At 41.2% G+C, this 17,789-nt stretch overlaps 1 protein-coding gene across 2 annotated transcripts in view; it reads left to right on the forward strand.

The window, feature by feature from the left end:
• Positions 1 to 17,789, forward strand: part of DCAF5 (DDB1 and CUL4 associated factor 5) — a 98,807-nt gene that overhangs the window by 48,253 nt on the left and 32,765 nt on the right. For both annotated transcript variants that reach the window (XM_082832620.1, XM_082832621.1), the window contains exon 6: positions 4,904 to 5,117. In XM_082832620.1, coding sequence (XP_082688746.1) covers positions 4,904 to 5,117 — 214 coding nt within the window. The remainder of the gene's footprint in view (positions 1 to 4,903; positions 5,118 to 17,789) is intronic.

Genomic DNA, 17,789 nt, shown 5'->3' on the forward strand with positions numbered 1-17,789 from the left:
ACAGGTGTTAGGAAACTTTCACATAGAAACTCTGAAGAAATTCATGCCAGTGGGCTTTGGAAAATCTTGTTGGCACTGTCGACGAATTACTTAATCATGGATTTATGGAAATCTAGGTTCATGAAGCCAGATCTTGGAACGCTTACCAGTGCTCTATCTTGTGCAGGACTTGATACTCCTAGTCACTTTTTCTGGAAACAGCCTTGGCTTGTTCCTCTTCTGTTCCAAGACTTTAGCCTTGGCCAAAGACTTTAAAATTTTTCTTTTTATCCCACCAAAGCAGTAAAGAAGTCCAATTGAATATTTTTGAGGGGCCAAAAAGCAAAAACCCAGGGGAACACACTAGTGAGGAATATTTTCCTGATGTTCTGAGGTTCTCTTGCTTTTTGTCCTGCGTCTTTTGCATGCTGACCCTTGGATCACCTCCTACCCCATTCTTGTTGCATTTTATGACAAATTCTTGGTTGAAGATAGGCTGGGAATAGATTGATTGCTTGTATTTTTCTTATAAGGATATTTTGGGGTTTTTTTAAATCTATTAACAATCATTTTATTTTACTTGCTTTTATCTTATTTATTTTTTAATTTTTTTAACATCTTTATTGGAGTATAATTGCTTTACAATGTTGTTAGTTTCTGCTGTATAACAAAGTGAATCAGCTATATGTATACATATATCCCCATATCCCCTCCCTCTTGCGTCTCCCTTCCACCCTCCCTATCCCACTCCTCTAGGTGGTCACAAAGCACCTAGCTGATCTCCCTGTGCTATGCAGCTGCTTCCCACTAGGGATATTTTGATTTGAACTCATTTTAACTTGTTGCTAGTCCTTTCAAGATACTGCTCATCTCATTTGGGTGTGTGTAATGGTGACCATTTCTCTGGAGGAGTGGAGATGGTGGCACCTCCGCTGTCAAGGTTGAGGCATTCTTATGTACAGGTACCATCAGTCCTCCAAGAAGAAGTAAGAAATTTCTCCTTCAGGGAATGTGTTGAGGGCAGGAAAAAAAACATTTCAGGCATTGTTGGTAGATTGGAACTCTGATCTTAAAAGGAGTTAGAAAAAAAAAGAGAAAAAAAAAAAAAGGAGTTAGAGTCCTTTCTGCTGTTAGACATGGGGCTGTAAAAAGTGCCATATTGTGTGGTTGGCTTTTCGCTGAGCCTCTAGTAATCTGCTTTCTCTCCACCTTATTTTCCCCTCTACACCTGCCACCCCAAATTCCAAAATGGAACCATATTTTTCAAAGTGTGGTTTGAAAGTCACTTGCATCATAATTAATTAAGGTTGCTTGTTAAATTCGGATTCCTGGGCCCACTTCTCAGACTGAATTAGAATATCTGGGGATGGATCCTGAGAATCTGCCTTGTTTTTTTGTTTTTTTTGGTTTTTTTTGCCCATGTGGCTTGTGGGGTCTTGGCTTCCCCGACCAGGGATTGAACCATGCCCCCTGCCGTGGAAGTGCGGAGTCTTAACGACTGGACCGCTGGGGAAGTCCCAATCTGCATTTTTTAAAAGTCCCAGATGATTTATCATGCATCTTACCCATGGAATCATAAACAACAGGATCTTTGACATTATCTTTATATCTTGACTGTGAGGGGGAACTGCTCCTAAGCCTTTTCTTCCTGATGAACAAGACCATTCTCAACAGGAGGAGCCAACTGCAGAACCCCTGCTGAGAAATTACAGTTAATGTAGCTCACTTTCTGAATTTCAGGTGTCAGTCTATCCCTCTGAAAGGATTTTTGCACCCAAACATGAAGTATTCAGTTTTAGTAGCTGCTGCTACAGGTTTTTGGTAGCTGCACCCCTAAACACTCTAGGAGCAAGATTCCTATGTACCTACCCTCCCTGTGTGAGAGATAGGAGTTCCCTGCCCAGAAACTAAGAGAAAAGTTAGTGACTCTTGTGGAGCCCACAAACAGACCTCTGTAGAGTGGCCAGATTGCAGACATAGGAGCTTGGGTGGGAATGGGATGGGCCCAGATGCCTGTCTTGGGCAGACTCCTGCAGGCCTGACTAGAATCTGCAGAGGAAGTTCCTGTTAACAAATGGAAAGGGTGTTGCCAGAGGCCCCAGCTTTCCTGTCAGGGATGCCTGAGCTGATGCAATCCCCTGCCGCTGTGGCTGACCAAGTTTCTTTTTGTTGAGTCTTGTTCCCACCCCCAACTCCTCTTCAGTCCTACAGATACTGGTTTATTTGCACACTCCGTGCTGATCTTGAATTGAAAGGCTTTCATTGTTTTTGAGATCAGTGTTTAGATAACACCACATGCCTGTGGCAGCTAGGACACCCTGTAAAGGAAATGCCTGGGCTCTAACAGCCCCATCATTCATTCCCTGTATGTGAATGACTGTGGCCTGTGTTTAGGACATTATAAGAACGTTGCTTTGCAGGGATTATTACTTGGGGACTGCAGGAGTACCAGGCTTCTCCTTGATGTTTAGAGTTCTAGGGACCGTTTTCTAAGTCACTTCTCTCTTTACTTCCCTTCCAGACATAAGAGGATTAAAGTCTTTTGCCTAAGCTTTGTTTCCACACATACCTGCAGTACTAGAGCGTTCTTCCCTCTGGTGAGAAGACTGCTTTGGGGGACACAGGACTCACTGTGGCTAGTGGTGGTGCAGAATGTTTTTATGATTAGGCCAGGTTGGCAGCTTCCTTTGCACTGTGGTCCAGGGCCTCCTTTCCCATGGGATATCTGCTTTCTTTTTTAAAAAACATTATAGTAGTAATCTCTTTAATTTGTATAGCACTTTGCCAGTTATAAAGATTTACACCACATATTTCATTATATCTGTATAATGATATAAAGAATATATTAAAGAGTCTTCAGAACCAAAATTAATATCAGAGTTTCAGAGAAAAGATGACTTCTTGGATTTATGGTTAATACAACAGCATGTTGAAAAAACCAGAGTGGTGAATTCAATTATGTCAAATGGTCAAACATGCTAACACTAATAGCAGGAGTAATTTATTCTCTATAAAACCTATAGACACTATTATAATTGTAAATTACTTTTAATTCCTTTTTTTTTCCTCTTTTGGTTGTTTACAGGTTTTGTTTTTGTTTTTTGGTTCAGTTTAGTTTTGTTTTTGAGATATCTCCTTTCTTGTGCCCTTAAACTTCTCCATCACTCTCTTGCCAGAAAAGAAATAAAAGAAAATGTGTTATATTCATTCAGTGTTAAATTTCTTCTGGTAACATATAGCTCTTTAAGTTTTCACTTGGTAAAATGCTATTAAAACTTCTTCCTTAAAAATGTTTCAAATAAGTCTGGCAGGCTCTAATTTATGTATCTCAAGGCCCTTTCCAGCTCTGATTCCCTAAATTTATAAACTTTTTTTCTTAAATTACTAGAATCTCTTTTCATGACCACGGTGTCTTGTGAAGCAGAGTGAGTTAATAGCACTGATGTGGCCCTCATTTCTATAGCATTCTCCAATGCATATACTTTTTTAAAAATAAATTTGTTTATTTATTTTTGGCTGCGTTGGGTCTTCGCTGCTGCGCATGGGCTTTCTCTAGTTGCGGTGAGCGGGGGCTACTCTTCATTGCAGTGTGTGGGCTTCTCATTGCAGTGGCTTCTCTTGTTGCAGAACACAGGCTCTAGGCACACGGGCTTCAGTAGTTGTGGCGTGCGGGCTCAGTAGTTGTGGCTTGCAGGCTCTAGAGCGCAGGCTCAGTAGTTGTGGTACACAGGCTTAGTTGCTCCATGGCATGTGGGATCTACCTGGACCAGGGCTCGAACCTGCATCCCCTGCATTGGCAGGCAGATTCTTAACCACTGCACCACCAGGGACGTCCCTCCAGTGCATATACTTAATCTCACTTTCTTACCAGTAATTTCGTGTTCCAAGAATTAAAGAAAGAAAAGTTGGTTGACATGAACAATGAACCGTCATCCCTCTATAATAAAATAGTGTCCGGGTAATCATAATCAAGGAGCCTGACTACTAGAAAGTTAAAACACACACCATTTGTTACTTAGTACTGTATAATTGTTAATGTTCACTGCCATCCTAGTTAACACATTGTAAGTATCTTCTGAGTCATCAAAATAAATTATTTGGAACCATACTGTGTGACTTTTAAAAAATGTTATGAACATTATGAAACTACAGAAGAATACTGCGTGAACCAGATCATACCACTCTCTAGTAGAAGGTGGATAAATGGAATTATATATATTAGCCAAAGTGTATTTTAAAGCTAAATATAAACTCTTTGGGAATTGTAAAGGGAAACAAGTCATCTTGCTTTTCTAATTGTTGTAACTGCTTGCTCTGTGTTTAATTTAAAATTTTCTTTAATATTTATTCTTGAGTTGTGCCATATGGAATATAAAAATTCTCTAAACAGATTGAAAATTCAAAAATAAATGTGTAAGCAATAAAGTGATTATTGTCTTTTTAAAAATCCAGAATAAACTAGAATATCTTGTTTTGGCTGATGGTTCTTGTATCTCTAATTCAAAGGACAAATATATTCCTTAAATACCATCCATGATTAGCCAGTTAGTGTGGACACCACTGACTTCCCAGGGTCTTGACAAGTATCTATTTGCGTATGTAGCTCTGGTAAATAAAAGAACTAATCATTTTAATATGTCTCTTCTTTCAAGATGCTTGTATTATCCTTTTCCTATAAATTTACTGGTAATTTGCCTTTCAGAGATTGAAGAGGGGAACCACCAGGTTAAATAACTTGCTTTAATGTAATCAAGGAGTCATCCCCGTCCTCTTTATTACCTTCTAGCCCACTGCATAAAAACAACTTTCTACCAAAATTCAGATGTGCAAGCCTGACAGGAGGTCCTGGTACAAAATGCAGTGTTTTTTGCAGACTCTGGTCCAGCCCGCCTCATGCCTGAACCCTGTGCTTTCTGCCTTCCAGTTCTCTCCTGCGCTATGGGGGCAACCTATCCCTCCAAAGTGCCATGAGTGTGCGATTCAACAGCAACGGGACCCAGCTCCTGGCCCTGAGACGTCGCCTGCCCCCTGTGCTCTATGACATCCACTCCCGCCTGCCTGTGTTCCAGTTTGACAATCAGGGTTACTTCAACTCATGTACCATGAAAAGCTGCTGTTTTGCAGGAGATCGTGACCAGGTAAGTGCCTTCTGCCGCCTGCATCCCACACTCATGCTTTCCTCTCAGATTGTTCTTTCTGTACTGGTCTTTATTTCTCTTTAGCCATGTCAGGTAGAAACAGTTGAGGGGAAACAATAAGTGTCTGGAGACATTCTGGCTTAATAGTGAGTTTTTCCATCAGAGCTGCCTTTGGGTAATATGTATGAGGCACACACCATAAACCACAATATGGTTCTGAGCAACCTAGCTCTGCCAAGTTTGTGAACAGACTTTAAGATTCTAAGAGTGTGTCATTTCAAAAGAAAGGAGGAAGTCCATGGAAAATTAGCCTGCCAAAAAAAGACACCTTTTTTTTGGTATCAGTGAAGCACAATGATGTATGAAACACTGTAAGTACCCTCCAAGAGACACACATCCTGAATAGCCCCTTGGAATGGCACCTTTTTCTTGGATGAAATGGGCTGAGCAGCTTTGTTTGAGAGGAAGCCAGATGCTGACGTTTTTCCTTTTTCTTGCCAGTATCACAACTGGGAAGGAGAGCCCAAGCTGTGAGTTTCCAGCCTTTTCACAGTCTTACTGGGAATCGAGATACTGATGTTGACTTAGAGCTGGCAGTTTAGAAACATACCTATACCTTTGCTATACCTGTCTCTCTTGGCCATAGAGTTCTGAAGTGGGTGTCAGTGAATGGATCACTTGGACTGGTCTGAGTAATCAAGCTGAGTAAAAACAAATATAAAGTAAGATTGAGCAAATAAATGGATAAATTTTTTTTTTCTTCTCAAACACAATAAATCTTATTGCCGTTTCACATCTAGATTGGAAAAATAGAAACCTTAGTCTTGCTAATTCTTAGTGTTCGCTTTGGATCCATCAACTATGTTAAACTTTGACATATAATTCTCACATGCTGTACTCCACTGCTTTAAAGTTATTTGTGGGCAAGGGGCATAAAAGAAACAGTTCTTTGAGAACTTGTGAAGACCCTGCTTTTTGAAGGCAGTAGCTGGGGTTTTTCTCCCTAGCTGAGGTAGAGGCTCCCCGACATCATAGCTTAAAGATTAGCATATGTAGTAGGAGCACAATAAATGCTTTTTTACTTGAGTTGCATGTTAAAGAAACTGAGAATATCTTTTAAGTTGTCCAGGCTAGGAATTTCCCCTTTTATAAATAGAGAATATATATCTAAATTCAGAATTTATATTTGTCAGAGTCCTAGGGCCTACTTAGCTGCAATCTACACTTAAAACCACTAGGTGGCTTCAGTTATATAAGCGATATCTCCTTGGAGAGGCCACAATGCCTGATAGACTTAGTTTTTATAGACAGTTTCTTTCTTGGGTAGAAAGAAGCAGTTTCTAGAGATGATGTGACTCACAATAGAATAGGTAATTTTGTGTTCTGAAGAATGGTTGATTTAGTTTCATATAGCTATGGAAATGACAACCAAGCCCCTGCCTCCCTGTCTACCTTTCCTCCTTGCTTTTGTTGATTTTCTGTCTTCTGTCATGTCAACCTCTTATGCATGTGATTTTATTTCATTGAACAATAAAGAGCAGGCACTAAATGTAGAAATGTAGTGGTTTATTAGGTTTTATTACCAGAGACACAGGCCCTGAGAGAAAGGAGAAAGAGGTGAAGGAGAATGGATGTTGTGTTTTCTTTTAGTTCCTATGTTAGCAGCCAGAGCCTGCCTGCATGGAGTCCTTAAAAGACCCAGAACAGGGCTTCCCTGGTGGCGCAGTGGTTGAGAGGCCGCCTGCCGATGCAGGGGACACGGGTTCGTGCCCCAGTCCAGAAAGATCCCACATGCCGCGGAGCGGCTGGGCCCGTGAGCCATGGCCGCTGAGCCTGCACGTCTGGAGTCTGTGCTCCGCAACGGGAGAGGCCACAGCAGTGAGAGGCCCGCGTACCACAAAAAAAAAAAAAAGACCCAGAACAAAGGCCTCTAACCAATATGTAAGAGCACATAGGCCATGGTTTCTCCACCTTGGCACTGTTAACATTTTGGTCAGATAATTCTTTATTTTGTGGGGCTGTCCTGTGCATTGTAGGATAATTAGCAGCATCCCTGGCCTCTCCCCACTAGATGCCAGTATCATCTCCCCCAGCTGTCACCCAGACAACCAAAAATGTCCCCAGACATTGCCCCTGATTGAGAACTTTTGACCTAGGTTATAATTACCCACTTTGAGATACGGGGGGACAGGTACAGATACTGCCATAGGCAGAGCCACACAAGGTGTTTTGTGGTGGTCCTGGTTATGTACATTGACAAGATGTAGTTGTTTTGGCCTTTCAGGTTATATATAATGGTAAAAACATTGAATGGCTTTTGATTTTCTCTATTCAGATTTGACTATTATGTATGATTTTTGTCCTATGGGAAAAGTTTGTGGGTAATATATCCTTTCTGACAAACTAGACTGCTTTTTGGTTGGGATAAGTGGTTTGCCATGGATAGAGGAGGATGGGAAGTCATTGAGTCTAACTTCAAATCCATTTCAGAGTTAAAGTCTGTTTATATTCCCTATATAGATTATCAGAAGTATATAACCTAGGGAATAGGAAGTACAGAGATTTATGTTTGGCTGTTTTCTTCACTCCTTAGGGACTAAGAAATGTAGCTAATTCATCATTATCTTGTCTCCAATGCCTGGCACACTGAGAGCACAATAAATATTTGTTGAAGTGAATCTTGAGTACTTTGGTCAATGTGTGGTTTTTAGCTTTCCAGGCCTAAGCCTTGTATAACTGTAAGTCAGGATTGATAAGTACCTGTTTTCCTGCTCAACTTCCAGGAGCTTTAGGAGGATGAATTAAATAATGGATTTTCAGTGAAACTAATCTACTGAGCTTATACTTTCTAAGTGTAGCATAGGAGGCCAAAATTATTGTCTCATTCCTGAAACATGTCTCTCAAAGGTGATTTATGGGCTCTGACTTAACACACTCAGGGCTAAAGCAGCAGCTGCCACAGTTACAGTATGATCTGCAGGACCGACAGGTATATTCTTTGACTGATTCAGACAGGATCTTTTTAGCGGCTTTCAAATTCCAAAGCCTACCCTTTCCTTATATCGGTCTTTATATTTGATCTTTTTCTTGTATGCTTTGAGTACGCCCACAGCCCGAGGCTCTGTGCTCTGGAACTCTTCATTTAGTCATAGGCTGGGTAAGTAACCATCCCAGAGAGGAATCTGCGAATTTCCATAATAGGAATGAACATGGTCAAGAAAGGCAGTAAGCGACCTATCTATCTGAGACAGTCTTCTGGCTTTTAATTACACTATTACTCAGTCCACACAAATCAAACCATTATGCCAGAGAGCCTGTACTTCCTCTAAGACTGTTCTAGGTTCACTAAGTAATTCATTAGCCCCAAAATGAAACTAACATTTCAAGATCAGAATAAAGCATAAAACCGACTGAGCCTACTTTGTGTCTTCCCCATACACATTGCCACCATTGTAGATCAATTCTAATTATAGAGCTATTAGAGATCATTTTGTACAACCCCTCCTTTTACAGATGAGAAAACAGGATTAGAGAGGGTAGGTATACAAGTTAAGACATGTACAAGTTTGAGTAGGACTAGAACCCAGATTTTTGAGCTCTCAGTGGAGACTCCTTTTCACTATACAGAAGGTCACAACGTAATGCCTGAAGCAAGGCAAGCAGCAAAAATTAGTGAGTTGGGCTAGAAGTAAACATTAGTGAGTAGTGGGGACTGTGGCCAGCTGGAGAGCCCACCCCATCCTAAATCTAAGTGAATGCCGTATAAATGAAGCTTTGACGCAGCTTCAGCCCATTGCTGCCAGGAGGGCCTTTGGTTTTTTCGAGGGAAGCCGGAAGTAAAGATTTGTTACGTGAAGTTTCCTGATTTTTAAGTATTGCAGCAAATTCATACTTCATTGTATGAATTAAACAAACCTGTGAACCATAGCACCTATTCTTTATTAGAGCCACCAGTTTCAAACCTCTGTGCTTCAGCAGGATGTTCTTCTGTCATGTTTCGTTTCATGGTCTGTCACTAATTCATAGGTGAGTGGAGACACATTCCTTTTTCCTGTTTCCTACTGAACCCTTCCTAACTTCATGCCTTTTCATCCCCTCCACCTTATAAAATAAGAAAGCAGATATTTACTGAGCATCTGCTGTGTGCCAGACGCTGTGGTAGACACATTCACGTGACTGCCAGTTCGTACCCTCTTTGAGATTTTCATTCAAACCCCTGTATATACACTCTGTCATCCCCACTTTTGGCTAAGAATACATGGTTTGTTTATTGCTAGTATAATCTTATTCAAGTTCGATAACTTCTATCATCAGATAAGGTGACATGAGTGACATCAGATTGATTGGGCATCAACAGGAACAATTAGCCCCAAATAAAGCCTTAACTTTTTTTTTTAAAGGCAGCCCATCTTCTAATCTTGCAGTATAGTGAGGAATCTTTTAGTAAAACAACAAACAGCATTCCTTCCTTGAGGCTGCCTGCACCCAAAGGTTCTCCTCCTTGCTTTTGTATCATACGTGGATTTTTTTGTTTTTCATTTTCTCTCTGAAGCCTGACTAGGTACATTCTGGCTCCCAAGTTTCACACTCCCCTCTGTATACTTAGTGAGCCAATCTCTTAACAGGGTTAAAAAAGAAGGCCAATTTTCCACCTGCTAGCTTTTCTGGCACACACTTGTAAGACAGCACCCAGCTTTTGTTCCCTTTCTTTCACAATTCCTTAAATGGCTCTTGCCCTAGATTGCGAGAGTCCAGCAGAGCACCTCAGGCTTCTGGGAAATAAGTCTTTCAGGCTAACTGGTTTGTGTGGCCTGGAAATGGACAGTGTGGTAATTTAAGTCTTCTCTTTCGTTAGTCTCATCTAACACCTGGCCTGGTAATCCCTACATCTTGCCGAAAGTGGGATAGGGAAGGAAGGAGAAAGAATAATAAAGTTTTCTTGAAAGGGCTGAGCCCTGGAGTGTGTGAACATTGGGATCACTTACAGAGGTCTTTCTCTTGAACTTGACAGATGGCAGACCCCTAAAATCATGATAATTAAATCATCATATCTCATCCCCTGGAGAAAAGAGCTGACTTGTACACTGTGAATCCAACAAAACGGCCTTGAATACATGGCTTGGCCTCAGACATTACGTCACCACTCAACCTTTCTGTGTTGACATTATACGGGTATAATAGAGGTGTAGGAATTCACCAGGAAGTGCACTCCAGGCCAGTAAAGGAACCTAGAAAGTTATAACTCCGCTTTTTTTTTTTTTCCTAATAACTCCATGCAGCCCTGATTAAGCTCACGTGGGGGCCTGGCATGCCATATGTTCTCCTGAAATAAAGGCACACCTTTAATAGGGGAGATTCAACTCTCAGATTCTATCCTTTGACTTGCTTTGTATCTTTAAGCTAACTTTTTCTTCTTCTCCTTGCCTTTCTTTTATATATTTTTTGCTCTTTAGCTTCTAAAGCACTTTCATGTCATACTAATCCTCCCAGCAACCTTTGGGTATAGTTGAACAGGTTTCATCTCCATGTGAAACTAAGGTCTAGAGTAGTTTGAAACTGCAGATCTAATCAGTAGCTGAACCAGGACTACGCTCAGTCCATTGCCTATGATTGTACCCTCTTCCTCATAGACCTGCTGCCACCTGTGTTTTCAGATCAAGTGGCAATAGCCTCTTCCATGGGCTGATGAGGAAGAGCTGAACACAGTTATGGCAGAGGAATTCCTTGTTGTATGTATTTTTTAGGTGAATATTTTAGGAGACTCTTTACTTTATAAAGAGAAGGTAGCATGAAAATAACTTGTTTATTAAATCAGCTATTTGTAAATCTTTTTGACTCCTGAACCTCTTCGAAAGTCTAAAAGCTTTGAACACCATTTCAGAAAAATGTACATATGCACATCGTTTTGCATGTAATATTAAGGAGTTTATGGAATTCCTGAAAACTAGGGATTTCAGGTATTAGCAATCCTGGATTAAGATTTTACTCAAGGATTAAACCATCTTTTAGTTCATTTACTGATGTAGAACTTAGAAAGCTTACAAGGTTTTGGAGTATATGCACACCTGCTAGATATAGTCTGGTTTTCAATTGTTAAGCTGAAAAGGACCACTAGGTGACCTGATTTCCTCTTAGGAACAAATGGAATTGATGTGATCTGGTGATACAACATGGCAGTGCTCCTTTAATATATAGTTCCTGACTAGGAGTTTGGGCTTCACTAGGAAATCCCTGGTAGATATTAATAATGGGAACAGAGTATAACCTGCTCTACCTGCCCCATTCTCCTTGTAGTGTTTAAGTAGCTTTACCTCATTTTGGGGTATCTTAAAAAAAGGGAAGAGGGAAATAATATTCCTTCCTCTGAAAGACTGGATACCTTTGCTTGAATAAACAATATAAATACATATTTGCAGACTGAAATGAGTGATGCCGTCTCCCCACTTCCCAGTCCCCAAGTATAAAAACTAAGGCCCACAGAGGAGAAATTGATTGTTGAAGGCCATTTGGTTGATGACCCCTCATCTTGCCCAGGTTTCCAAAAGAGTTTTGCCAAACAGAGATTCATCTTTAAGTAATGCAGCCTACTTTGTTACAAGCAGCTGTTAGAGATTTAGAGCATTTTTTAAATTTCTTCCCTACTGATTATTTGACAGTTATTGGCTGTCTTTATGGAACTTTTTTATTATTAATAATAGAATTTTTCCTACTCAGAACCCATAAAAGTTAGTTATTTTAATAAACCAAAGAATCCAGGAGCCTAGTGGAGCTGAAATGGCAAATGATCCAAAGAAGCAAAAATCACGTGAAACTTCACATGCAAAAAATAGTGTTAATCTTATGGGTATGCATATTTGTGTGCTTTTATTGGTAGCCAATGGAATTGTATTTTCTCTGACCACAAATAAAATCAGATAAACCTATGGCTTTGGCCATTTCCAAAGAAAACTTTTCCTGTTTGCTTTGGATAGTATTTGTGACAGGCTCTGGGTATAAGTGATATGATCAAAGGTATATTATATACCAATTGGCAAACCTTTTACTGAAAATAATCTTATAGAGGGCACATCACAAAATGGTTCAGTCACATTTTTTTTTCCCCTTCTGACAAAGGTCAGGGAGAAATGAGAGCTGTGTTTGATTTAAATGTTAAATAGCACTTTCTGCTGTTGCTGATCCAGGCTAGAGAGCCATCTGGTTTTTCTATCCTATTCAATACAGTTAATTAGACAGGCGTGCCATTTACTGGAGAATAATTAATCAGTTACTATGGGAGGAACCTTAGAGAGAACTGTGTAAATTGATCGGTACTCAGTGAATAATAGCTGATTGATATATCTCTTTCTCCATCAGCAGATATTGGGGAATATTAACTGCTGTGCACACACACATGCACACACTTTACACTTACACACACATATCGTATACATATATTTTACTTAGAGAAGTGGAGCGGAGAAATTGAGCAGAAAGAGATTTCTCTGTTAGCAAAGAACCTAAGACATATTCTGGGTTATTTTTGGAGTATATCAGTAGATGGTCTGTTCCTCCTGCATGCTAGAACTTTTTCCTCTTTTTAACGTGGATTTCGAGTGGGTGAGAAGTGGGAGGCATTTTTCTGGTTTCAGGAGTTCTTGGAGGGGACGCTGGGCATTACAGCAGTCTACCAGAGTAGGGAGTATTATGTGAGTGACTGTTTTCTCTAAAGGTTAATAGATTGACAGAGGACATGTGGGCAAATAAGATAGTGACAGGGTGCTAATATGGGGGGGGGGTTGGTTTTTTTTTTTCTTTTTGGTTGTTGGTGGTGGTCATGGTGGTAGTTCCTTGAAATCTATTAAGAGGAGCAGTTGTTGCTCTGTCCCTGTGCTTGAACAAATTAATATCTCCATACTGACAGTGGATTAGATAAAATGCACTGGCTTTAGGTTAGCTCTACTTAAGATGACTGGGCTGCATCAAGATCAGTAAACAGGCTGCCCTCTTGGGCTACGGAATGAATGAACAGTGAGAGATGGGGTTAGAGTGTAACCAACCTTTAACCTTTGTGGCCAGCTGGGAAGGATTGTGGATGGTGTGGATCCACACAACAACTTATGCTCATTTTTGCATTGGTATCACCCATCTTACCCACAAAGCCAAGTTAAAATTAAGTATGTCTTCCACTCTCTGATCTGAAGTAGGCTGTGTGGGTCTCCTACCTCCTCCTATCCTCCATACCTCAAAGCATTTGGGGAAATGGGGCTTCTATTGCCTAGATAATGGACTCCCTAAAACATTCTTTCTCATTCGGAGCCCTGCCCCATCTATCTCTGTGAGGATACAAGGTGAAACATTCATGTGAAGTGAGTTGGTTTTTTTTTTTTAATTAATTTATTTATATTTTACTTTTGGCTGCATTGGGTCTTTGTTGCTGCACGTGGGCTTTCTCTGGTTGCGGTGAGCGGGGGCTACTCTTCGTTGCGGTGTGCGGGCTTCTCATTGCGGTGGCTTCTCTTGTTGAGGAGCTCGGGCTCTAGGCACGCCGGCTTCAGTAGTTGTGGCTCGTGGGCTCTAGAGCGCAGGCTCAGTAGTTGTGGTGCATGGGCTTCGTTGCTCCGTGGCATGTGGGATCTTCCCGGACCAGGGTTCAAACCCTTGTCCCCTACATTGGCAGGCGGATTCTTAACCACTGCACCACCAGGGAAACCCCCTGAAGTGAGTTTTTAATTTGTCACTCACCCCTCAGTCAGAGGCTTCAGCCTCCTTCAACTGGGAGGAGAGGAATCTTTCCAGCTGCTCTGATGATGTTAAATGTATCTCTGGACTCAGTCCACTTGAAATGATGTTTATTTCTGCAAAGGTTTAAAAAGAAAGAAAGGGAAGGGAGGGGAGGAGGGAGAGAAAAAAAGAAAGAAAGAGAGATAAAGGAAGAAGGAAAGAGAGGAAGGGAGGGATGGAGGGAGAGAAAAGAAAAAAGAAAAGAAAAAGAGCTCCTTTGGCTGCCTTGTGGTTTTTTTGTTGGTGGTGGTGTTTGTTTGTTTGTTTGCTGCTGCCACACGCATGCGGGATCCTCAGTTCCCCAACCAGGGATCAAACCCGTGCCCCCTGCAGTGGAAGCACGGAGTCTTAACCAATGGACCGCCCCTACCTTGTATTTTAAAATAGCCCAGAGCTCTGTCCCTTCTAGAATATTCTTCTGTTCTTCTCCCAGATAGCCATATAACTTGCTCCCTCATTTCCTTCAGGGCTGTACTCAAAATGCCATATTATCAGAGAGGCCTTCTCTGACTACCCTGTATAAAATGAAACTAACCACCCCCAGCACTCCCTACATGCCCCAACCTGCCGTTTAATTTTTCTCTGTAATGCCACCACTGGACACATTACATACATATATTCTTTTTAACTTTTTTTCCCCTACTTACTCTTCACTCACATTATATATGCATAAAATTCTTTTCCTCTCCCCACCCAATAAAATGTAAGTCACATGAAGGTAGGGACAGAGTCTTTCTGATCAGTCCTTTCTCTGGGACAGTGCCCAACACTGTAGACATAGTAGACATTCAGTAAATACTTGTTTAATGAATAAATGGATGAACTCATTTTTATTTCACTCTCTCAGCGGTATCCTAGGCAGCCGACTTTTAATGTTGGAAGGGGCCCAGCAGACAACCAAGAAATGCCATAAATGAATTCCTCAGGGCAGTTTTGTGATTCCGGTGTGTGTGAACAGTTAAACAGTCTGACTAGCCGGCAGTGGGTCGAGACCCCTTCCTTGGAAATTATCCTGAGCTGTTCCCTTGTGGTGGCTGCAAGAGGAAGAAAGGGTCAGCAGTTGGCCTTGTCTCTGAGAGGAAGCCTGTACATGGTACTCATTTTCCACCTATTTCTGGAGCTGTCATACTAAATCCAAGAGGCCTCAACTCTGTGGGAGTTTTTTTCCTTCTAAGGAAGCCTTGTGCGTCAGCTTTCTGTCTGGGAGTCCCCTTTTACCTTTTCATGGCTTTCCCTGGTGAATAGTTGAGCAAATGGGAAAGCACTGATCCTTTGCAATGAAATAGTAAAACCTCTGATAAGCCCAGCCTTGGTTCACTCTTTTTTTTTTTTTTTTTGCGGTAGCGGGCCTCTCACTGCTGCGGCCTCACCCGCCGCGGAGCACAGGCTCCGGACGCGCAGGCCCAGTGGCCATGGCCCACAGGACCCTCCTGGACCGGGGCACGAACCCGCATCCCCCGCACCAGCAGGCGGACTCCCAACCACTGTGCCATCAGGGAAGCCCCACTCTTTTTTTAATATTTATTTTTTGTTTGTTTAGTTTGGGGAAGATATTGGGGAGGGGGGTGCACAGGGTAACAGGAATTCTCTATTTGAAGTTTTATAGCCTCTTTTAAACACAGAGCATGAAATGATGAGCTGTTGAATAATAAATATGTTTTATATATAAATTATTAGTACACAGTTCTTTTGTGTTCCCTCCCCCATGTGTCTTAATTTGGGTTCAAGTTTCAGGTGCAAGTAATTTATTTGGAAATGCAGTAAATATCAGAGGAGTGGAAAAGTGAAATAGGGGAAAGAAGGATGATTTAGTGAGCCAACTACAACTGTGGGCAATTGGAGTTTGATTCTGAGGGGAAAGGGTATAGAACACACACTTCAGGGTTATTCTACCTGGGATCTAGGCAGCTGGGATATGAGTCATTGCTGGAGCCTGCTCACAGGGAGTGTTCATTCCCTAGAGTACCCTGCAGCCTCCTGAGCTTTCGAGAAGCCCTTAGGCAAAGAGATATGGATACTGGCAGTTGGAGATCAGGTACACTAAGCAGTAAGGCCTGAGGGACTTGAGCAGGGTATGAAGGAGTGAGTTACCTGTGCTTCCTATTTCTGTTAAAACAGTAGACTACATGAGCACTTTATCTTTCCTCTTTCCTTTGCCTTTTTCTACCACATCTTTACCTGTGGGTGGCTCAGGGCTCAAATCTATCTTGCCTTGACTTTTGTGAATCAACAGGCACCTTGTTTCTCATAATGGCACCTAGTGATCTCGACTTCATGGCAGGGTAGCTGTGTACCTACATGTATATTTTCTACTTGGTTTAAGCTCCTTGAGAACCCAGGTATTACCTTATATATCTTTGTAAACACCAGAGTGCCTGGCATATAAGTGCTCGGTTCGTGTGTAATTAATGAATTTTTTCCCCTAACTATTGATAGTAGGTAGTTTTGCCAAATAGGCTGTGAGAGAAAAGCCTTTGGGCTCCTGAATTTCAACTTCCTAACTTCAAACAAGATAGTGTCATTAAACTGCAGGGAGTTACTGGATGGACCCTAAGTCAAGACAGTGAAGGTTCATCTTTTCGTTTTTTCTTCTGTTTTTAAGGGGAAAATATTTAAGTATAATTGTAGTGATAAGTACATTAACATTGTTGTGTAACCATCACGAGCATCTGTCTCCAAAAGTTTTTCATCTTGCACAAGTGAAACTCTGTACCCATTAAACACTAACTCCCCTCCCTCCCCTGCCCCCAGCTCTTGGTAACCACCATTCCACTTTGTCTTTATGAATTTGACTACTCACTTACTCTAGGAACCTTATAAGTGGAATCATACAGTATTTGTCTTTTTGTAACTGGCTTATTTCACTTCGCATAAGGTTCAAGATTCATCCATGTTGTAGCTTGTGTCAGAATTTCCTTCCTTTTAAAATCTGAATACTATTGCATCGTGTGTATGCACCGCGTTTTGTTTATACATTCATCTCTTGCTGGACACTTGGGTTGCTTCCCTCTTTGGCTGTTGTGAATAAAGCTGCTATGAACATTGCTATATAAATATCTCTAAGAGATCTTGCATTCAGTTCTTTTAGCTATATACCCAGAGGTGGAATTGATGAATCATATAGTGATTTTATTTTTAATTTTTTGAAGAACTATTTTCTGTTTTTTTTTGATAGTAACCATCCTAATGAATGTGAGGTGGTATCTCCTTGTGGTTTTGATATTCATTTCTCTAATGATTAGTGATGTTGAGCATCTTTTTGTGTGCTTATTGGCCATTTGTATATGGCCATTGTACATTTCTTCTTTGGAAAATGTCTGTTCAAGTACTTTGCCCAGTTTTAAAATCCTGAGGTCTTTGGTTTCTGTTGTTGAGGAAACTTTTAAATTGAAGTGTAACACGATTAGACTTTGAGTTTCCTTATTTTCAACATACTTATGTAGTGACTTGTCAAGCAACTGTGAGCCAGCAGTTTAGGGATTTTCAGCTCTGATCTGGCTTACATCATTCCTTCACAGAGTAATCATAGACTCTTAGAACTAAATGAGCCTCAGAGGGTATCTTAGTCTGTTATGGCTGCCATAACAAAATACCATGGACTGGGTGGCTTATAATTTCAGTAATTTCTTTCTCACAGTTCTGGAGGCTGGAAGTCCAAGATCAGGGTGCCAACCTGATTGGGTTCTGGTGAAGGCCGTCTTCCTGGTTGCAGCCTGCTGACCTCTCAGTGTTTCCTCACATGGCAGAAGGGGCTAGGGAGCTCTGCCGGGTCTCTTTTACAAGAGTGCTAATCCCATTTATGAGGGCTCCACCCTTAAGGCCCAATCACCCCCCAAAGGCCCCACCTCCTAATATTATCACATTGGGCATTAGGATTTGAACATGTGAATTTGGGGGGACACAAACATGTGG

This window comes from Leucopleurus acutus (assembly GCF_964270905.1).
Source record: "Leucopleurus acutus genome assembly, chromosome: 1".
Taxonomy (NCBI): domain Eukaryota; kingdom Metazoa; phylum Chordata; class Mammalia; order Artiodactyla; family Delphinidae; genus Leucopleurus; species Leucopleurus acutus.